The sequence below is a fragment of the Pagrus pagrus genome (assembly GCF_965226575.1).
Source record: "Pagrus pagrus genome assembly, chromosome: 2".
In the NCBI taxonomy this organism is placed as follows: domain Eukaryota; kingdom Metazoa; phylum Chordata; class Actinopteri; order Spariformes; family Sparidae; genus Pagrus; species Pagrus pagrus.
This window is the reverse complement of record NC_140186.1, coordinates 10325688-10343761: the sequence shown is the minus strand read 5'-3', so window position 1 is coordinate 10343761 and position 18074 is coordinate 10325688. Positions and strand designations below refer to the sequence as shown.

Sequence of the window (18074 nt, the reverse complement as noted above, 5' to 3'; positions counted from 1 at the left end):
TATGAAAGACCGCACGATTTCCAAGAAAGAGTTCATGTGGTCGGCGTGTCGTATTGTACGTGAGCTGCAAAAACAAAAGACTAGATTTTGAGAGCTTTGGGGCTCACATGACACGATTTCCACGATGGCTGGGTGTAATGTCGTTGACGAAACGGGCCTCTCGCTGTTGAGATGGATGCCATTTACATCACAGCTCTAATTGAAAGGGTACAATAGTGTTATTCTCTCGCGGCGGCGGGATCATGAGGACGTGATATTCATGTTGAATTCCGTACTTTTCATGCATGTGAACACTGTTGTCATGTTTCGTGCACCTCCTCCTTTTTCTGTAGACTTTCTCTCACCCTGTTTTTCCTTTCTCACTCCCTCCCCCTCCCGCTCTCCCCTCCCTCCCTCCATGTAACCTCCTCCTCTCCATCTCCATCCAAGTGGCGTTCGGAGTAGCTTACTCATGTCCAGTCACTTCCCACCACGCCTGGCCTCCTCACACGGGGCGCTCACTTCCTCTCGCTTGTCTCTTGACATATCCTCATCTCCCTCTCTCCCTTTTCTTTGTGACAACAGGACGAGAATGAGGTCCTCGGCTGCGACCCGTCCCTGTTAAAGATGGTTCAGCGAAGGTAAGAAGCCCCCCCTCCACAAACACACACACAGACGCACACACACACTCCACGCTGCTTTTACATTCCTTCTCAAGAATCCGACCATCCTGCACTTTCCCTCTAACTAAAAGCAGATGGCGAAGGTTCGACTGTGTGCCTTGTTATGCCTAAACTCTGTGGTTGGTGGGGATGTTTCAGTGGTACTGGAGCAAAGTGGATTCAAAAGAAGAGGCTTAGCCGTGATTGGCCGAGAGGCACAGCTAGGGGCAGGAGCTAGAGGCTCTAATTTGGTATGTGGCGTGCAGCTGCTGCGTGTTTTATGGTTGATCCCCCGTGGTGACAGAGTCCATATGATCCTGTATTGTGTAGCGCGAGTGTTTAACTTTGTCCTGACATTGTGTTGGTGTTCTGAGACCGACAGTCTTCAAACCGTTTCATGTCCCTTTCAGCCGCGCTGCCAGCACGGCTCGAGAGTAGAGGAGTGGCTCGAGAATTGTTGACAGGATTTAGATGAAATTTTGTAAAGACATTCATGTTCCCCTTTACTCTAGCGCCACCATGAGGTTTCCAATTTTGGTTTTTAGCTATTGGCTGGATCGCTGTGGATTCAGGTACACACATGTATCCAGGATGAATCCCCTGAGTGTTCCTCTTTGACCACCAGCAGATAAAAGTTCTCAGTAACGCTTATTTAAATTAAAGTCCTTGTAATAAATGTTAGTTAGTAGGTCATAAGGCTCTTATACAATGCTTATTAACATTATTATATGTTAATAAGGCTGTATTAGTGTGTTATAATGGCATCATAAACATGTTTATTGAGTTTTTATGAGGATTTAAACAACAATAATAATAATAAACATTTTATCAAGTGATCCCCTCACTTTCCATTGAACGCCATCATCAACAAAATGTAATCTGTGCAGTAAACAGCGTGTTAGCATGCTCATGTTAGCATTAAGCTCATAGCTCCACTGTGCATGCAGCCCAGCAGAGCTGCTAGCATGACGGCAGACTCTGACTCGATGGTGTTTATTCACCAGTAATTACAGAACCTGTTCTGTTCTGCTTTTCCAGTAAAACTGGCATTTAGCTCAAAGCACCGCAGTGACTAAGTCCAGTCCGTCTTAGCCGCTAGCATGGCTGTTACCTCATAGTCGTATTAAATGTTCTTGGAACATCCCTCGAATATGACTCATCTACTGTATATGTGACCTCATTTCAAATAGTTATCATAGTTACCAGAAATGTTCACTGTCTGCAAGCAGAGGAAACACGGGGAAATAAGGCCCATGCTAACATCCTTCCTCCTGAAGTGCAGGCGGGTATACCTGGAAACATGACACAGTGTAGGGGAGAACTGGATTTATCCATGTTTGAAAAAGCACTTCACTCCGTCTGTTCCCAGGAAACTTGTGTCCTGTTTAGCACAATCAATCTTTCCAGTAGCATCCTCCAAGGCAAACAACAGATTAGTTCCCTTCCCGGGGAAAAAGTGGGCATCTTCCAAATTTCCACGGTGCCAATGTGAGTCCTGGAACCGATCTTAAAAACTTGCCCACAGGCTATTTTCAACTAATGTAATATATTTCATCCAAACAAGCAGCATGAGCAATGAAGACCTACAAATGTTGTAAAATATGTCTTTTCCAGAAATGAAAATTCATGTTTGATCTGCAAAACTAGCAAATCTTCCTTTTGTTTTCCCCAACTCCCCACTCTCAGCTCACACTGCTGCTCACACCCAGTTGCTGCTCGTTCGACTTCTGATGTCAAAAAATGTTTCTGTAATGAGAGTGATGTCAGGGGGCCTGCAGGAATCCACTTTGGGCGTCTGAGATACTCCAAAAGCATTTGACAGCTCAGTCCGAAGTCCAGACTGCAGCAGTTGAGCAAGATGCGTCTCTTTCTCTCCTCTACTGAGTCATCTGACTTTGCCTGTTATTGTTCTCTTTCCTGCATGCCTGTCATAGCTGCTGTCCAGCCACGCAGAGGGAGAGAGAAACGCGCTGCACTCACCAGTCATATCACTGCATCTTTGCTGCTACTTTATGAAGCGACTATTTGTGTCTCAGGGTGTGACGATGTCTGTTTTTTTTGTTTTTTTTTCTTTCTGCATCCACAGGTCCTCTGTCATTATGCTTCCTCCTGTGGTTATGGTTGCACCCAGTAAGCAGTCGGGAATGTCCTCCTTCTCCTGCCTATGACATGGTTTAATCCACGTATGATCAGGTCACCATGATGGCCTCCATGGTTGCCAGTGGAAACCGAGATGGGCAGTCTCTGGTTCCGAAAGGGGTGGATCCGGAGACCTGCATGATTGTGTTCAAGAACCACTGGGCTCAGGTAAACACCAGCACTAAATCAAGAGTTTCCGCAGCTTCAAGGAGTATTTTCACATTAACTTTTTATGCAGAGAGTTGGACGAGAAGTTCAATACCCCACACACTAAGAGCAACGATAGCTGCTTCCAGTCTGTAGGAGTGAACAAGCATATTTTCCAAAAACTATGTTGAATTATTCCTTTATTCCTTTCTCAGCTAAACAAACAAAACAAACTTTAAAGGTCCCATATGATGCTCATTGATCGGTTCCTACTTATTGTTATTAATATTTTGTGCGTTTACATGTTTTAATGTTAAAAAAACATGTTCGTTCTCTCATACCTGCAGCACCTCTATTCACCCTCCGTCTGAACACTAGGTTTTAGAGCCCATCTCTGATTGGTCAGCTCTCACAGGCCAGAGCAGGCACCGCCCACTGTGTTTCCACGTTTTAAAACAAAGCCATACCTTCTTGTGACAGCTCGTCATAGATTGTGTATTGATGAAAAATATACATATTATACAAATATGTATGTTACGACAGAAAAGAGCAAGGACCATTGAAAAGTCTTGCAGATTAACAGAATTTTAAGCTAATTCTCTCGTCACTCCTCTGATTTATCTTGTCACCTGAGGAGAGACGCTGACCCCAGATTTGGAGCCACCGCTTGCAAATACTGCCAAAGTTAATCGTATTTGAACACACACTCTACTCCCGCCTCATTGACAGTAGAAACTAACTGGCAAACTGTCCCAACAACACTAAGCTTCAGTGCAGTTTTGGCCGGCGGAGTCTTGGCAGTGCGAGTCCGACTGCCTCACACTCTTGGCTCTCTGCAGCAGCATGTGTCCCTGTTCACCCCTGTGGGTCCTGGCAGCCTGTGAGACCTTCTCCTCCCTCGCTGAGAGGAACAAACGTTATACACACTGACAAAAAGTACGACACTGGCCAGACACCGAGCGGAGGGAGCCGTGTCAGCTGCTTTTATGTCCACATTACTGGGTGTCAGCGTGGGGTCTGACCCTTTGGCTTCGAGGGCGCTCTGAGGTGCTCACAGCCAAATTAGCCGAATTCCTCTGTTTTTATTAAGTTTGCCACCAGAAAGGCTTTAAGGGGATTAGTTGTGTTATTTGGTCAGAAGCTGTGTGGCTTAATGCAGATGTGTAGACTTCCAACCCTTTGTTGGACTAAAGTTAAAGCCTCCCTCCACTTTTGTGTATTGTTTCTTCATGTGGATGTTTGACCTTCACCGTGCAGAGTGACGTGCGTGCAGAGTTTGTCACTAGCAGACTGTTTGTTTGTTATCTTCATCTGCTTAAAGTTTTCAGAAAGTTTCTCTGTGCTCATCAGAGTTTAACTTGTGCACATGTGAGAACGATTTTGTGATATTGATATTGCAACGAGCACTCATGGTCCAATATGCAGCTTACAAAAGTGTGATGTGGAAGCTTGAAACTTCCAGCGCATAAACACTGAGAACAAAGTTTTCAGTGACGTAGGAAGCGTCTTGTGTCTGGTAGTTTATAGATTCTGGATTTTTTCACTAAACGGAAAGAAGGAGTAATAGGAGACAGGGCGGATACTAAAAGCCGAGAACTAAAGCTTTAATCAGTAAGTTGTCAACATTTCTGATTCAAGCTTCTTAAAGTGAATATTTTCTGGTTTCTTCACTCCTCTGTGACTGTAAACTGAATGTCTTTGGGTTGTGGACAAAACAAGACATCTGTGGTCATCTGTGGTCGTCATCGTGGGCCTTGGGAAATGCTAATGGACATTTTTCACTATTTCGTTTCATTAATTTCATTTACCGATCAGTTATCGGAGAAAATAAACGACAGATAAATCGACAGTGAGAGTAACGGTCAGTCGCAGCCCTAAACCATAACGTTTCAGACACTAATTATTATTCCAGCTGAGTATTTTTGTCTTAAAGGAACTCTGAAGGAGAACTTTAATAGTTTCTTTTGTCTCTTTTTGGTGAGTAATTTATGTCCTCTGATTCGTATTTCATTCCTTGGTTTCTCGACGGATGCATTTATTCTCTTACATCAGTTTGATAAACCGACCTTCAAGTTTCATTACTGATCTCGTAAATCATAGCTCGACATTCTACTTCTAAAAAATAAGCATTTTTCGTAAATTTGGACGTTTTTTTGGAAAAGTTGAATGACTGCAGTGACCTGTATCATGCTGGATGCATCAGTTGATTTGTGGTCGGTGGATTCAGACTGATGTGGAGGGACTGGGCTGCAAGTGAGCTTATTGTTTTGAATACAAACTAAGGCTTTACAGTGGAGTCCAGACCAGCGACAGACTTGGCACTGAACATGATAGTAGGCCGACCATTGTTTTGATTCACAGGCTGTAGTTTGTTTTTAACACATGCGTACAAATCCTGTCTGCAGAAGGACATCTATCAGGAATCTATTCGTCATCCTCACAGATTCACACGTTCCTTCGCTCTTTAAATTTAATACGGGTTGTTATTTTGGGTTTTAGGCTTCTGTTTGTTTGAAATAAACTGTTTTTATGTGCCGATTTTATCAATACCTGTCCGCTCGATTTACTTCTTCTCTTGTTGAGGAGTTGTAATGAAAAATACAGGAGTCTGACTCATCTCGGCTTCTGCCTGCGAACAGAAAAAAGACGAGAACTCCCTGTTCCAGATTAAAACTTGTTTTGCTCCGGGCTGACTGGCAGCGCAATTCCACTCATGCGGAGTCGCATTTCCATGCCTAGTTAATCTGCAGCCCGATAAGCGCGCTCTTGACTTTGGTTTCAGTTCGGAAAACCTTGAAATCCGAGTAACATGTTGTAAGTAATATTGGCCTCGTCCCTGTGTAAGCATCCCTGCCTGTTTCAGTGGCAGATTAGGTTTGTGTTCGTTTACTGTGTGCTATCTGCTGCTCTCCAGGCCTCACACGGCTCATTGTTGTTTGTTGTGACACACAAAGTGATCTGTCAGCCTCTGCCGCTGCCAACAATCTTTAACTGTGGACAGTGAAGTATGGGCAGTTTGTTCCTCGTGTCTGTGGCTCCTCAGAGGCTCTGACTCACTCCATTCAAGTTTTATGAATGTGTTTCTGTTTAGTGTCGTACGGTTTATGTGGAAACACTCCCATCCAGTGTGCAGCACATTTAAGAGCATCTTCAGATGTGATGTGACAAATTGCATTATGAAAACTCGACGAGCTTTTATAGGCTCAGTTGTTTGTTCTGTCCTCTGTTTTATTGATGCTGCGTGATTTTAATTTATATTTCTTGATGTTATTGGGTTTAAAACGACCCCAGGCACATTAGTGACTGCTCTGTCTAAAGAATAAAGACTAGATAGACTAAGTCCACCGGTCTCAAAACAGATAAAAATAGTAGATGAAGCCAAACTAAATGCTAAACAGGTGTTTTGAGGTAAATTAGCTTTCTCACTGCTCCCATCCCTCAGGTGAAGTTGTGTTTTGCTGCTGTCAACTAAAAATTAAAGCACAGATGTTAAGTGTGAGTTTGGGATACTTGTGGCGATACTAACGCCTTGAAATTGGCATTACTGCCTGAATCTGACACCGCATATGTCACCTTGTATTAATAATGCATAAGATATGCTTCAAAACACCCATCTAGCCCTGTACTTTCCAAGCTGACTAATCACAAAACAAGAAGTTTTAAGACACCAGCATCAGCAAATTTGGCGCCGATGCATTGTTACTTCTAAAACAACTTTGTTTAGCACAGTTTTATGGCTAATTATTTTCTTTTTGAGTTTTTTTCTCAACAAATGTTTTAATTGTATTGTAAACAAGTCAACAAAACTGAGTTACTAACTGAATATCGGATATGGATACTAAAATTTTGTCCAAAACTGAGCACTGATTCCATCCATCACTGTGACTGATCAATTTAAAGTTGTCACTGGATAAAAGAATTGAAATAAAAGTTACATTTCTTCTTTCTTCTTCGTGCTGGTTTGGTTTTGCACATGCCATATGTAACCCCAGATTAAGGGAATTTTGTCCAATAATTATATTTTATGTGTCGGTGCATCCCTTCATGTCGCTGTTCTCAAATAAAATAGAGTTTTAAAAGTCAAAACAAAACAGAGAAGGGGATCTTTTCGCGAGGCAGAACGTAATGTCCCACTTCCCCTGAGAACCGTAGTGTTTTTCTTTTAAATGCAAAGCTTCATCAGCATTGCCCTGCTCATTCTCAAAAGGTTTTCACGGATCTACAGACACCTGAAAACTGCCCAGTAAATCCACGGTCTGATTAGTTTGCAGAGCAGTTGGAGTATGACATTGGGATGCTTTCCTCAGTCTCTCACCCTACAGACACACTCACACATTCAGATTGTGGAGCCTGTACTTTACTGAACCACAGTAAAACAAAAAAAAAAATCATGCTTACTTGCAGCTGCTTTGCAAATAATACTCATACTCCAGTAATCATAGTTAAACAAACTTTAACCTCGACCTTGTGTCAGTGTGATGCCAGCAGGCAGCCTGCAACCACAATCTGACTCCTACATCTGTCCAGTAAGTAAAACCCTCGAGTGATTCTCATCCTGACCCCTTCCTGTCACTACTGTGACGGCCCGGGGGAGCCTGAACTGGACCGATTCCTGAGCCTGAGGCCACTGGGCCAGGCCCCATCGGGCTCAGACGGGGATTACAAACTCTGTTCTCTTGTTTCCATCAGCCGTGCCCAGTTCTCTTGTGCACAGCCAGTTATTGTCATGGCAGCAGTGGCAGGCTGGGGACAGTGGCTCCTTTATTGTGACTCTGGTTTCTACGCAGCGGACACACAAGGGAGGGAGCGGGTACACAAAGGACTGTTTCACTCTGTGCAACCAGACTGAGTTTATCTGAACTGTGCTGCTGCTCTATTTACACCCCATTATTGATGATAGTCCTGCCAAGAAGAAGAGCGATTTTACCTGCAGTGTAACAAAACTGCTTTAAAGAGGAAGTACTGACTAGAGCACAAATATCATTCTGCACAGTGAAGCTTAAACACTCAACAAGAAGAAAAGCTTATTTTTGATTGGAGGGGAACTTTAAATCATGTTTCTCTTGTCTCTTTCTGTAGGTGGTGAAGATCCTCGAAAAACATGATCCCCTTCGCAGCAGCTCCACCCTGCCCTCGCTGAGTGTCATCAACCTCACCACCAGCTCTAGCGGCAGCCCTCGTTTCGGCCCCATCCCCGGAGACGAGGCGAACGCGGTGCAGAACTATGTGGAGCACATGCTCTTCCTGCTGATGGAGGAGGAGAGCGGTCAGGCCGGCGCCATGGGCCCCATCCTGGAGTTCGTGGTGATGGAGAACGTGATGGAGCGCCTGTTCGTGTGGAGCCTCCGCAGGGAGTTCACCGACGACATGAAGCTGGAGCAGCTGAAGATGTACGAGATGCTGGTGGGCCAGGCGCACCAGCCTCTGCTGCATCACAAGCCCATCCTGCGGCCGCTCATGATGCTGCTGTCGTCCTGTTCGGGCACCGCGGCGCCGCAGGTGGAGGCTGAGCTGGTGCTGCTGCTCAACCAGCTGTGCTGCGTCCTGGCAAAGGACCCTTCGATCCTGGAGCTGTTTTTCCACACCAGCGAGGATCAGGGAGCCACCAACTTCCTCATCTTCTCCCTGCTCATCCCCTTCATCCACAGGGAGGGCACAGTGGGCCAGCAGGCCAGAGATGCACTGCTGCTCATCATGTCGCTGTCAGCTGAGAACGAGCGAGTGGCCAAACACGTGGCAGAGAATACCTACTTCTGTCCGGTCAGTCCCAAATGATGAATTACCTTTCCTTCTCTCTTTCTCTTGCTGTCATTCTCCTGTAGTCTGGTAGTATTTCCCCAGGCTCAGTTCCTCTCTTCTTTAATTTTTAGAATTAGATTCAGCCTTATTGGCGTATCTACTGATGTATATTTACACATACACCAGTCACTACGTTAAAGCCACTAACAGCTGAAGTGAATAACACTGGTCATCTAGGTACAATGCAGGGTTCTGCTGGGAGATCTTGGGTCCTGGCATTCACATTGATGCCACTTGACACGCACCAAAGAGCTCAAGGCGTCAACCTTGCCTCCAAATTCCCCAAATCCCAACCCAATCGAGCATCCGTGGGATGTGTCATGAAGCCATCTAGCAGCCCACAGGACCCAAAGGATCTGCAGCCAGTGCCCCGGGTACACCAGGGGCCACCTCCAGAGGTCATGTGTCAGTCAAGTTCAATCCACAGCAGTTCCTCAATGGATCGAACTTGTTCGAGGACGTCCTACTGCTCGGTTGGATTGAGATCTGAGGAATTTGAGGACCAGGTTGACGCCTTGAGCTCTTTCTCACGTTCCTCGGGTCATTCCCTGAGCAGTTTTCACAATGTGTCAGGCGCATTGTCCTGCTGTTGGTGCCACTGCCCTCAAGGAATGCCCTTGCCATTAGAGGGTGTACTTGTTCTCCTGATTTTCCCGGGAGATTCACGTTTGTCATTGGCCTCTCCTGGTTTCCTCTCAGGGTCATAATTCTCCTGTATTTCTCCTGATTTATAACAAATTTTCCTTTTAGTAATCGCAACTTGTCTCTGGCCCTGCACAGTGTCTAGTCCACTGTTCTGTTGTGCCTCGTCCTCCTCATTTAGTGAGTGCTGCACAAAGAAATGGAGATGCAACAATGCAACTAAATTTTTGGGGTGAATGACCCCAGACCCTCTGCTTTGATTTCCCTATTTTTGAGTTCTCAAGGTTGGCAAGTATGTGGATGGGTTGTGCTTGTCAAGTGGCATCCACATGAATACCAGGACCCAAAGTTTCCCAGCATTGTAATGAGATGATCAAAGTTTTCACTTTCGCCTGTCAGTCCTTTTATTGTTGTGGCTGATGGCTTACGCATTATACATACATATTAGGTACATTGCGCGGGATTCATATCGATTTTCCGAACAACTCAGCCTTTTTGTGCGAGTACTTCTTCATTCTTATTCTCTCACAGCCACTCGAAAAGATCCCAGACCTCTCTGTGACCCTGGGCATCACAATCAGCCCAAAGATATGCAGATGAATTCATGAAGTCACTCGAAGCAAGGTTAAAACATCTCTGGCGTTGAATGTCACAAACGTCTGGCATTCATAAGATTATAATGGCACGGTTGCGAGCTTATCCCATGCAAATAAAGCCATTTACCCGCAGCTGCAGACGTCGCGGTGAAAAATAGCTTTTGATGCGATGCCAGGTTCACAACTGTAGTCTGAATTTAATTGGTTCCACTGGATAAGCTACAAGGATAATCCTATAGAGGACGTATACATCAATACAACACTAATGATGCACTCATCCTACAGTTAAATTAGACTGCAGCGTTATAGGTCTGTCGTTGCTTGAAATCCGACACTGTGAACACTTAAATCATGTAGATACCGCCTGTTTGTGATGAGGAAGGCCTCTTGACATTAATGCATTAATTAGTGACCTAATTACCATATCAGGGTGATTACAGCAGGAGAGTTATAGGCCGTAAAACTCTTTCCTGCTCAAATATTTATAGAGCCGACCTGTAGGAGGCATAAATCCATATGTGTGTTGTCTGACTGTTCGAGGAGGAGCAGGCAGGCTAATCTGTAGGCTGCTGCGGCGCTCTGCTTACATCTGCATCACATTATCAAAAAGGGGAGAAGAAGAAATGATTTACAAAACTAGTTAGCATTGTGGCGAGCAGTAAAACACCGTCATAAATCTGATGTGTACCATAGAGAAGCTATGTGTGTATTATTTATGCCATACACTGCCTCATTGATATCTATGTGATTACTTATGTCAGATTATTTTTATATATATTTTCAGATCAGGTAATACATCTAAAAGGTATAGTCTTCTTTACAGGTTAGCTGTGTATGCTATGCTCCACTATCTAATCGAAATGTCTATTTTTTGGCTGCAAAAAGAAAATAAAAAGACAGGATGGTGACGGCCATAATGCCAAACCAGAGGCTTAAAGACCATATACAGGCGTTTTGACTTGAAGATGATGCTGAAAGAAAAGTCATAACATTTGAACTTTCAATCTTTCCCTCTCCTCAGGTGCTGGCCACAGGGCTGAGCGGCCTGTACTCCTCTCTGCCCACCAAGCTGGAGGTTCCCAACGAGGAGTGGCACTGCCTTCACAAAGAGGACTGGCTCAAGATGCCGTCCCTCGTCCAGTTTCTCAACTCCCTGGAATTCTGCAACGCCGTTATTCAGGTGAAAACACGTGACGAGGCTGAGCGCACGTGGCTCGGCCACATTAAAAATGAATCCACACGTGGTAGATGGCTGCAACCTTCTGCCTGACTGCACTCTTGACTGACGTGTGCCTTAATATTAACCGTTCCCAGGTGGCTCATCCTGATATCAGAGACCAGCTGGTCGGTTACATCTACAACGGATTCCTCGTGCCTGTCCTCGCACCGGCTCTCCACAAGGTTGGCACTCTTCTTCCCTCTCTTCTTCACATCCATGTGAAAGTTGGGTTATAAAGTTTTAGCAATGCAATGACGTCACACTTCTGTCCTCCTGCCTCTGTGTAGCTGACACTAGAGGAGGTGATGACCACCACAGCGTACCTCGACCTCTTCCTGAGGAGTGTCACCGAGCCGGCTCTGCTGCAGACTTTCCTCTCCTTCATCCTCCTCCACCGACACGAGAGCGTCCACATTTTAGACACCCTCGTCAGCCGCATCAACACCCCCTTCCAGGTAGAGGACGAATCTACACGTCTCGTCTTAAAAACACACGCTGCGCTCAAACACATCATGACTCATGTTTCATAAGTCCTGGAAATACTTCCCCCAGAGGCACTCGGACCCGATGTGCAACTTTTAAATGTCAGCACCAAATCTGGCAGATTGTTGCCATGGCGACGCTCAGTCGCAGCGATATCAGTTTATTAACACAGTCCTATACGTTGGAACATCTCGTTCAGAGACTCTGGCAGGACTAAAATCATTAACATGAATAAGTAATGTGTTCTTTACATTGCTGTCTGACTGCGTAAGTGGCTCAGGGAGTTCCCTCCAGTGTTTGCTATGAGTCAGCATCGACACACCTGCGACTCAGTGAAAAATAAGAGACGTGTTTGCTTTCCAAATATTTGACCTCGAGCCAAATTAAACATTGACTAGCATGCAAATATTCCACATTTCAGCTGTTTTATTTTCCTCGTCGCTTTTTTTAACTTTGATAACTTTAAAAACAGCCACTTCTTAGGAAGCCATGCCCTTTGCTCTGTTTGAGTTTTTAGCGCCTGACTGAAGGAAAAACGTACACGTTAGATCCCTTTTCACACGGGACTAGTATAACCAGGGGACCTCATGTCATCTATAAATGACCCCCTAACATCTGTGTGATACTGAAGAGTGTGTTTTAATCAAATTTACTGACATTACCCCTCGATATGACGTCAAGGCTCCATGTAAAATGAATGTTTCATTACAGAAGCATCTGTTCGTCATAGTTTAAGAGCTGATCTGCCCACTTTCTGCATGCGTTAGGAGCATAAATACACATTTGCAGCACATTTAGCTCAAGTAACAGATGCTTTGTGGCTGTACTAGAACAACTTTCTGTGTCTGCCCTTGTCCTCTGTCATCTCTTATTTTAAACATCAGTATAGCTGCTGTCACAGCAAATTTCATTCATTATTCAGTGATCTGACAACAGAAAACAGAGGTTGGGAAAATGAGGGATGCATGATATGGATTTAAAAAGGCCTCCTCAGCTGACGTAATGTGTTTCACTTGTGTGTCTCTCCAGTTAGGCACTGTGTCACTGGCACTTTTCCGCACTCTCATTGGCTTATACTGTGAAGATGTGATGCTGCAGCTCGTGTTGAGGTGAGTGGCACGCACACAGACGGCGGGCGCCACGTCTAATTGGATTACGACGTGATGAGCTCTTACTCTCTACCTCCTACCGCGCAGACTTGTGTTGCCATCTGTCTGCCCTCCCCTCCCCCCTCCCTCGACCACCCGTCGGTTCTCCTAACAGGATTCGTTCCCATCTGCCTCCCCAGGTACCTGATCCCCTGTAATCACATGATGTTGAGTCAGAGACGTGTGGTGAGGGAGAGGGACTGCTACTCGGTGTCAGCCGCCAAGATCCTGGCATTAACGCCGTCCTGCTGCTCTCCCGATCGCAGCCCCCCGCCCCTCCGACAGCTGGACTCCATCCTCTTTTCCAAGGGTGCGGAGACTCCCAACAGCACCAGAGCCACGGGTGAGAGGGACAGGACTTTAAAGGGACATTTTGTGTGGTTTGTTACGGCTTGGATCTTATTTTTATAGTGTTGGACATCATTTCAGTTGCTTATTATGACAGGATTTTGCTCGCCAAATGAGTTGCTCAGATCTGGGAACAGGGGAGGCACAGATGAGACATGAACATCGAGGGCGATCACACGGGTTGTAAACAAGCCAAGAGTTTTGCGATATCGTGTAAACCACTTTTTTTGGAGGTAAAACAAGTGTTGGTAATAATCCCTCGCTGCACAGTAAAACTGCACACACAACTATTTGAACAAGGACAATGATCTGCAAACTGTGATGAGCGAAACCTGTGTGTTTGTTTACAACCTGTCTGAGCGTCTGCTTGTGTTTGCTGCCATGTTTGGCTTCAGAAACGTCTCCGCGTTCCCAGATCACAGCAATAACTGTGTCGGGATGATGTTGTCGGAGTACAGCTAATTATGATCCCGGTTGAAAGTCAGAGGGAAGCTGGTTGACTCAGGCCTTTAACCTTTAACCCTGTTTCGGTCAACATCCACACCTTGTGCTTGAAACTAGGACTGCAACCGTATGAGATTTTTATGGTGCGATAACAGAAAAAACGAAAATATCACCGCATGACAATTATTATCAGTTACAATGACCCTTAAGGATGAAAACCAGACTTTTTTGCCTCCGTCCATCTGTCCCTTTCTTGTGAACGTGATATCTCAGGAATCCATCCTGGGAATTTTATCAAATTGGCACAAATGGACTCAAAGATGAACTGATTAGATTTTGGTGGTCAAAGGTTAAAAGCCAAGGTTACGTTGACCTCACAAAACTCATTTTTGGCCATTTCTCAATCATTCATATGAAAATGATGACATTTCATACCCGTTCACAAATGATCATATCCAGATGGTGATGAAACTGAATGAAAATTAATAAAAAAATAAATTCAAGATCTTAGATAAGCAGAATTACACCGTTTGATAACCATCCACTGTCATACCACGGTATACCTGAGCCCTCCACCACTTACATGAGACGGGGGAGGCTAATTTTTGAAGTGAGCCAACATGAATTACTGCTTTTCAGCCTCATTTGTAATCAGCTTTTATGGATTTGGGTTTTCTTCGCTGCTTTAGAATCAGCTGCAAGTCGAATTCACCCAGAGGATTTGACTATTCATAACGTGTGTGCGTGTTATAACCTCGGTAATGGTGGTGTGCCGTCAAAGCAAGTGGAACAAACCCGGCATTACGGAGGAAAATGGAAAATTATTCTTTGCAGCAGTTAGAGCGCCAGAGCCAAACAATCATAATAAAGATCGTGTGTTAACGTTACGTGTTCAGATCTGGTTTTAAACAAACACTGCAAGATGTTGAGCTGCATTTACTTGGGACGTGAACATATAGCAGCGCTGATTAGTTATGTAGTATTTTATCACATAGTGAGATCTCCTGCTGTGTCGCTGTGTTACATCACTTTACCCCCTGTAGTCACATGTCAAACTCATTATTTCTGCTCTGTGTGAGCGCGGCGCTGAGGCGCTGCACGCCAGCTTTTATCAACATTTCCTACCTGTTTTCCCCAGAGGAGAACGAGAGCTTCCTAGAAGAGGATGATGGCTCGGGTAACTCCTGCACCATCGGCTCAGAAATCTACCTGGATGTCAGCTATCTTCATTACCTCTACGACGCCCGTCTGAGCATCAGCGGCTGCATACGGGCCTGCCAGGTGTGGTCGGCCGTGTACGACGGCGAGGACCCGCCTCCTGAGAAGTACCAGCCCGGCGTCCTGGAGGAGCCAGGGCTGAAGAGAACCCAGATGGTTCTCAAGAGAGTTCCTCAGCCAGTAGCACCTCGCCCTCGACCCCGCCCGCCGCCGAATGCAGAGCTGCCCTCCGTCAACCAGCTGGAGCTGGAGTGGGATGATAGTTACGATGCGTGCCCGGTGCAGACAGCCGAGGCTCCTGTGGAGAGTAAACCTCCACAGCAGCCTCCTGCTGAGCCACCAAGGCACATCCAGGAGATGAGGAAAACAGCCATTATGTTGGTTAAAGGCACATATATAGAGGAAAATGAGTTCCAGGACGACGTCATGGTCTACGATCTCGTGGCCAAGAAAGACGCCAGAGATGCCGAGCGCGGAAAGCTCAAATCCACCGGGTCGGAATCGGAAGCAACCCAACCAGGCTCGGCAGAGGTTCCCCTAAAAAACGGACTCAGTCTAACACTCCCAAACTCTCTGATGGCTGATAACGGCGTGAAGACCTTGGAGCCAAAGGCCAAAGGTCAGACAGATTGTAATTCCAACCTCCAAAACAACAACACCGCTGCTGCTGAGCTGGGCGACGACCTTTTGGCTCAATATGAGGAGCTCATTCGTACGTTGGACACTGAAGCGGGTGGAAAACAGGTCAAAACGGATGCAGAGGTGAATAAGCCTGTCACACCTGCAGCAGAGGTGGAGGAGGAGGAGGTGGAGGAGATGGATTTCACCTCCTTCTCTGCCGAGACACCAGAGTCGGAGAAAGTGCAATCACCGTTTGGGCCTAAGTTCGGCAGTGGGAGTGGAGTTAGAAGCCATTCAGTGCCTTTCACTGGTAAGTAAAGGCAAATCCTCCCTCTGCATCATTCAGAGAGTACAATTAAAAGATTACTCATGACTTTTTCTTTCTGCAGGTCCATTCGTCAGTGTGCTACTGTCTCGTATGGAGAACATGATGTCCAACTCGCTTCATGTCAACTTGTTGTTGACGGGCATCCTGGCCCAGCTGGCGGCCTACCCTCAGCCTCTCCTGCGCTCGTTCCTCCTCAACACCAACTTGGTGTTTCAGCCGACGGTTCGCTCCCTTTACCAGGTAATATGTGTATTCTGTATTTATGCGTGTGTAGGCAGGAGTGAGCCTTTCATTTAAATTCCCAATTCCTCTGAGGCACCGTCGAGTAGACAAAAGGCAGAAAAAGGGAGCAACAGATTTGAGTTTTCGTGGCATCGCGTACAAAGACAACAATCAAATCTTTGAAATCTGAGCAGTGTTGTAGCTGCTCTGAAGTAAGATGAAGCAAAGAGGATTTGACCTGTTTTTTCATGTACTAGCTTAAGAGAGCCTTCATTAATCCAATCACGCTGCAGATTTTAAGGTTGTCATCATTAATTAAGCGTCAGTGTAAATACTGCAGATGTGACTGTAGCCGTCTGTTTCCCTTCAGGTACTCGCCACAGTGAAGCACCAGATAGAAGAGCAGGCTGCCAGCAGGAAAGACTTTCCCGAGCTGATCACCGCCGCCCAACACTGGCTGCTGGCCAGGGAGACTTCGTTCACCGCAGCAGGTGACAACACCCACGTATAGGAGTCTTATTTTGATCTATGATCTATGAAATATCAAGTATTTAAAACATTTCATTCAGTACTGACTCCATTGCATACAGGGCTGACATTTAAAAGAATAGTTTGACATTTTGGGAAATATACTTATTTGCTTTCTTGCTTAGAGGGAGGTGAGAAGATTGATACCGCTCAACCCTCCTAAATATGAAACTAAATCTAGCAGCCAACTCAAAAAAATTTAAAAAGTTGGCAGGTTTAAACCGCAACACGTCATTTTTACACCGGTTTTTGTACAAGTTGAAATAAAAAAAAAACAGGAGTGCACGTATACATTGAAAGAAACATATTCAGTCAGAGGTTTCAGGGAAAAGGTTCCATATTGCTTCAAAAGCTTATGACGTTTCTGAGGTTTAATAAATTGATTGATTCATGTTGAGGATCAGTTCTAAGAGTAAATATCAGATCTTATGTAGTAATTTAGAAAAGCTATGTGAATGAAAACAACATTGCATACAGAATAATGAAATTAATCAGACATTCAAAGGTGCCAGCGTCTGGATTATCATTGTTTTTGTTGGCTTTTTAAAAAAAAAAAGTTTCTTTGGCTTGGTAACCCTGTGTTTAACGTTACAGCTCTAGGCTCTGTGGGTAATCCCCTCGGGCAAAGTTTGCAGAAATGTAGTCAAAGTCTGTGAGGCTGTGAACGTGAACATTGGGATCGGGCCAGTGTGTTTATTAATGAGCTTTAGAGATGCTAGCAGGCAGATTTTGTTCACCTTTGGACGGAGCGAGCAGGCCGTTTCCCCTCTGCTTTCAGTCTTTTATGCTGAGCCAACACTACTGGCGGTTTATCTCCCAAAATGTCAGACTTTCCCTTTAAGCTGTAGCTGTGTTTGAGTAATCATCCTCAGGAAAGCCGTTGTCTGCTACACATATTCTTTTACTTTTACTTGAGGTAATAACATCAGCATCACTAATAATGTATTTATAGTCGACTCAGAAGTGTTCAGACGTTTTAAACGAATGTAATCAGACTCTAGATATCAATTGTCGGCCACCCGATGACTAGAATATAAACCGCACTGTTGCCGAGTTCCTCAATCTCACTAACTTCGCAGTCAAAAATGGGTCAAGTTCAAAACAACACTTGCATTCATTATCGCGTGTTTCGGCCTCTGTTGGGAATCCGAATAAATTCTACTTGATTTTGTTAAGTCATGAGTCTTTGCAGTTTTGCTACAGCTACGCCCTGGAGTTTCAGCCCTGTGTTTGAACTAGACTCCCCGCGGTTTTGGAGTTGTACGAGCTAGAAAAAAAAAACATCGGGAGAATGTTTGCGGAAAGATGAGAGCCAGAGATTTCTTAGATGGGAAATTTTAAAGGGAATTTTTGAGTTGCTCAGCTGGAATGTTCTCCTTTCTTGTACGTGTTTGGTGTTTTTTCCAGAAGAGGGACACTTGGGATCCTACTTTTCGTGGGCCGAAATAACTTACAAACGGAGAAATCATTAACAGGAATATATTATGTTTACAAAATGTCTCAAATTCCAGCTGAATTGCTTAGAATATATCCATGCGTGTCATTGTTTGT

The 18074-nt window shown here is 45.0% G+C and overlaps 1 protein-coding gene across 1 annotated transcript in view; it reads left to right on the top strand.

The window, feature by feature from the left end:
- Positions 1–18074, top strand: part of fhip1aa (FHF complex subunit HOOK interacting protein 1Aa) — a 32711-nt gene that overhangs the window by 11641 nt on the left and 2996 nt on the right. The window contains exons 2-12 of the mRNA XM_084377291.1: positions 565–620; positions 2728–2948; positions 8007–8687; positions 10986–11144; positions 11279–11365; positions 11471–11638; positions 12696–12775; positions 12955–13157; positions 14745–15755; positions 15835–16013; positions 16366–16486. Of these exons, the coding sequence (XP_084233417.1) occupies positions 2841–2948; positions 8007–8687; positions 10986–11144; positions 11279–11365; positions 11471–11638; positions 12696–12775; positions 12955–13157; positions 14745–15755; positions 15835–16013; positions 16366–16486 (2797 nt within the window). The 5' untranslated portion in view covers positions 565–620; positions 2728–2840. The remainder of the gene's footprint in view (positions 1–564; positions 621–2727; positions 2949–8006; positions 8688–10985; positions 11145–11278; positions 11366–11470; positions 11639–12695; positions 12776–12954; positions 13158–14744; positions 15756–15834; positions 16014–16365; positions 16487–18074) is intronic.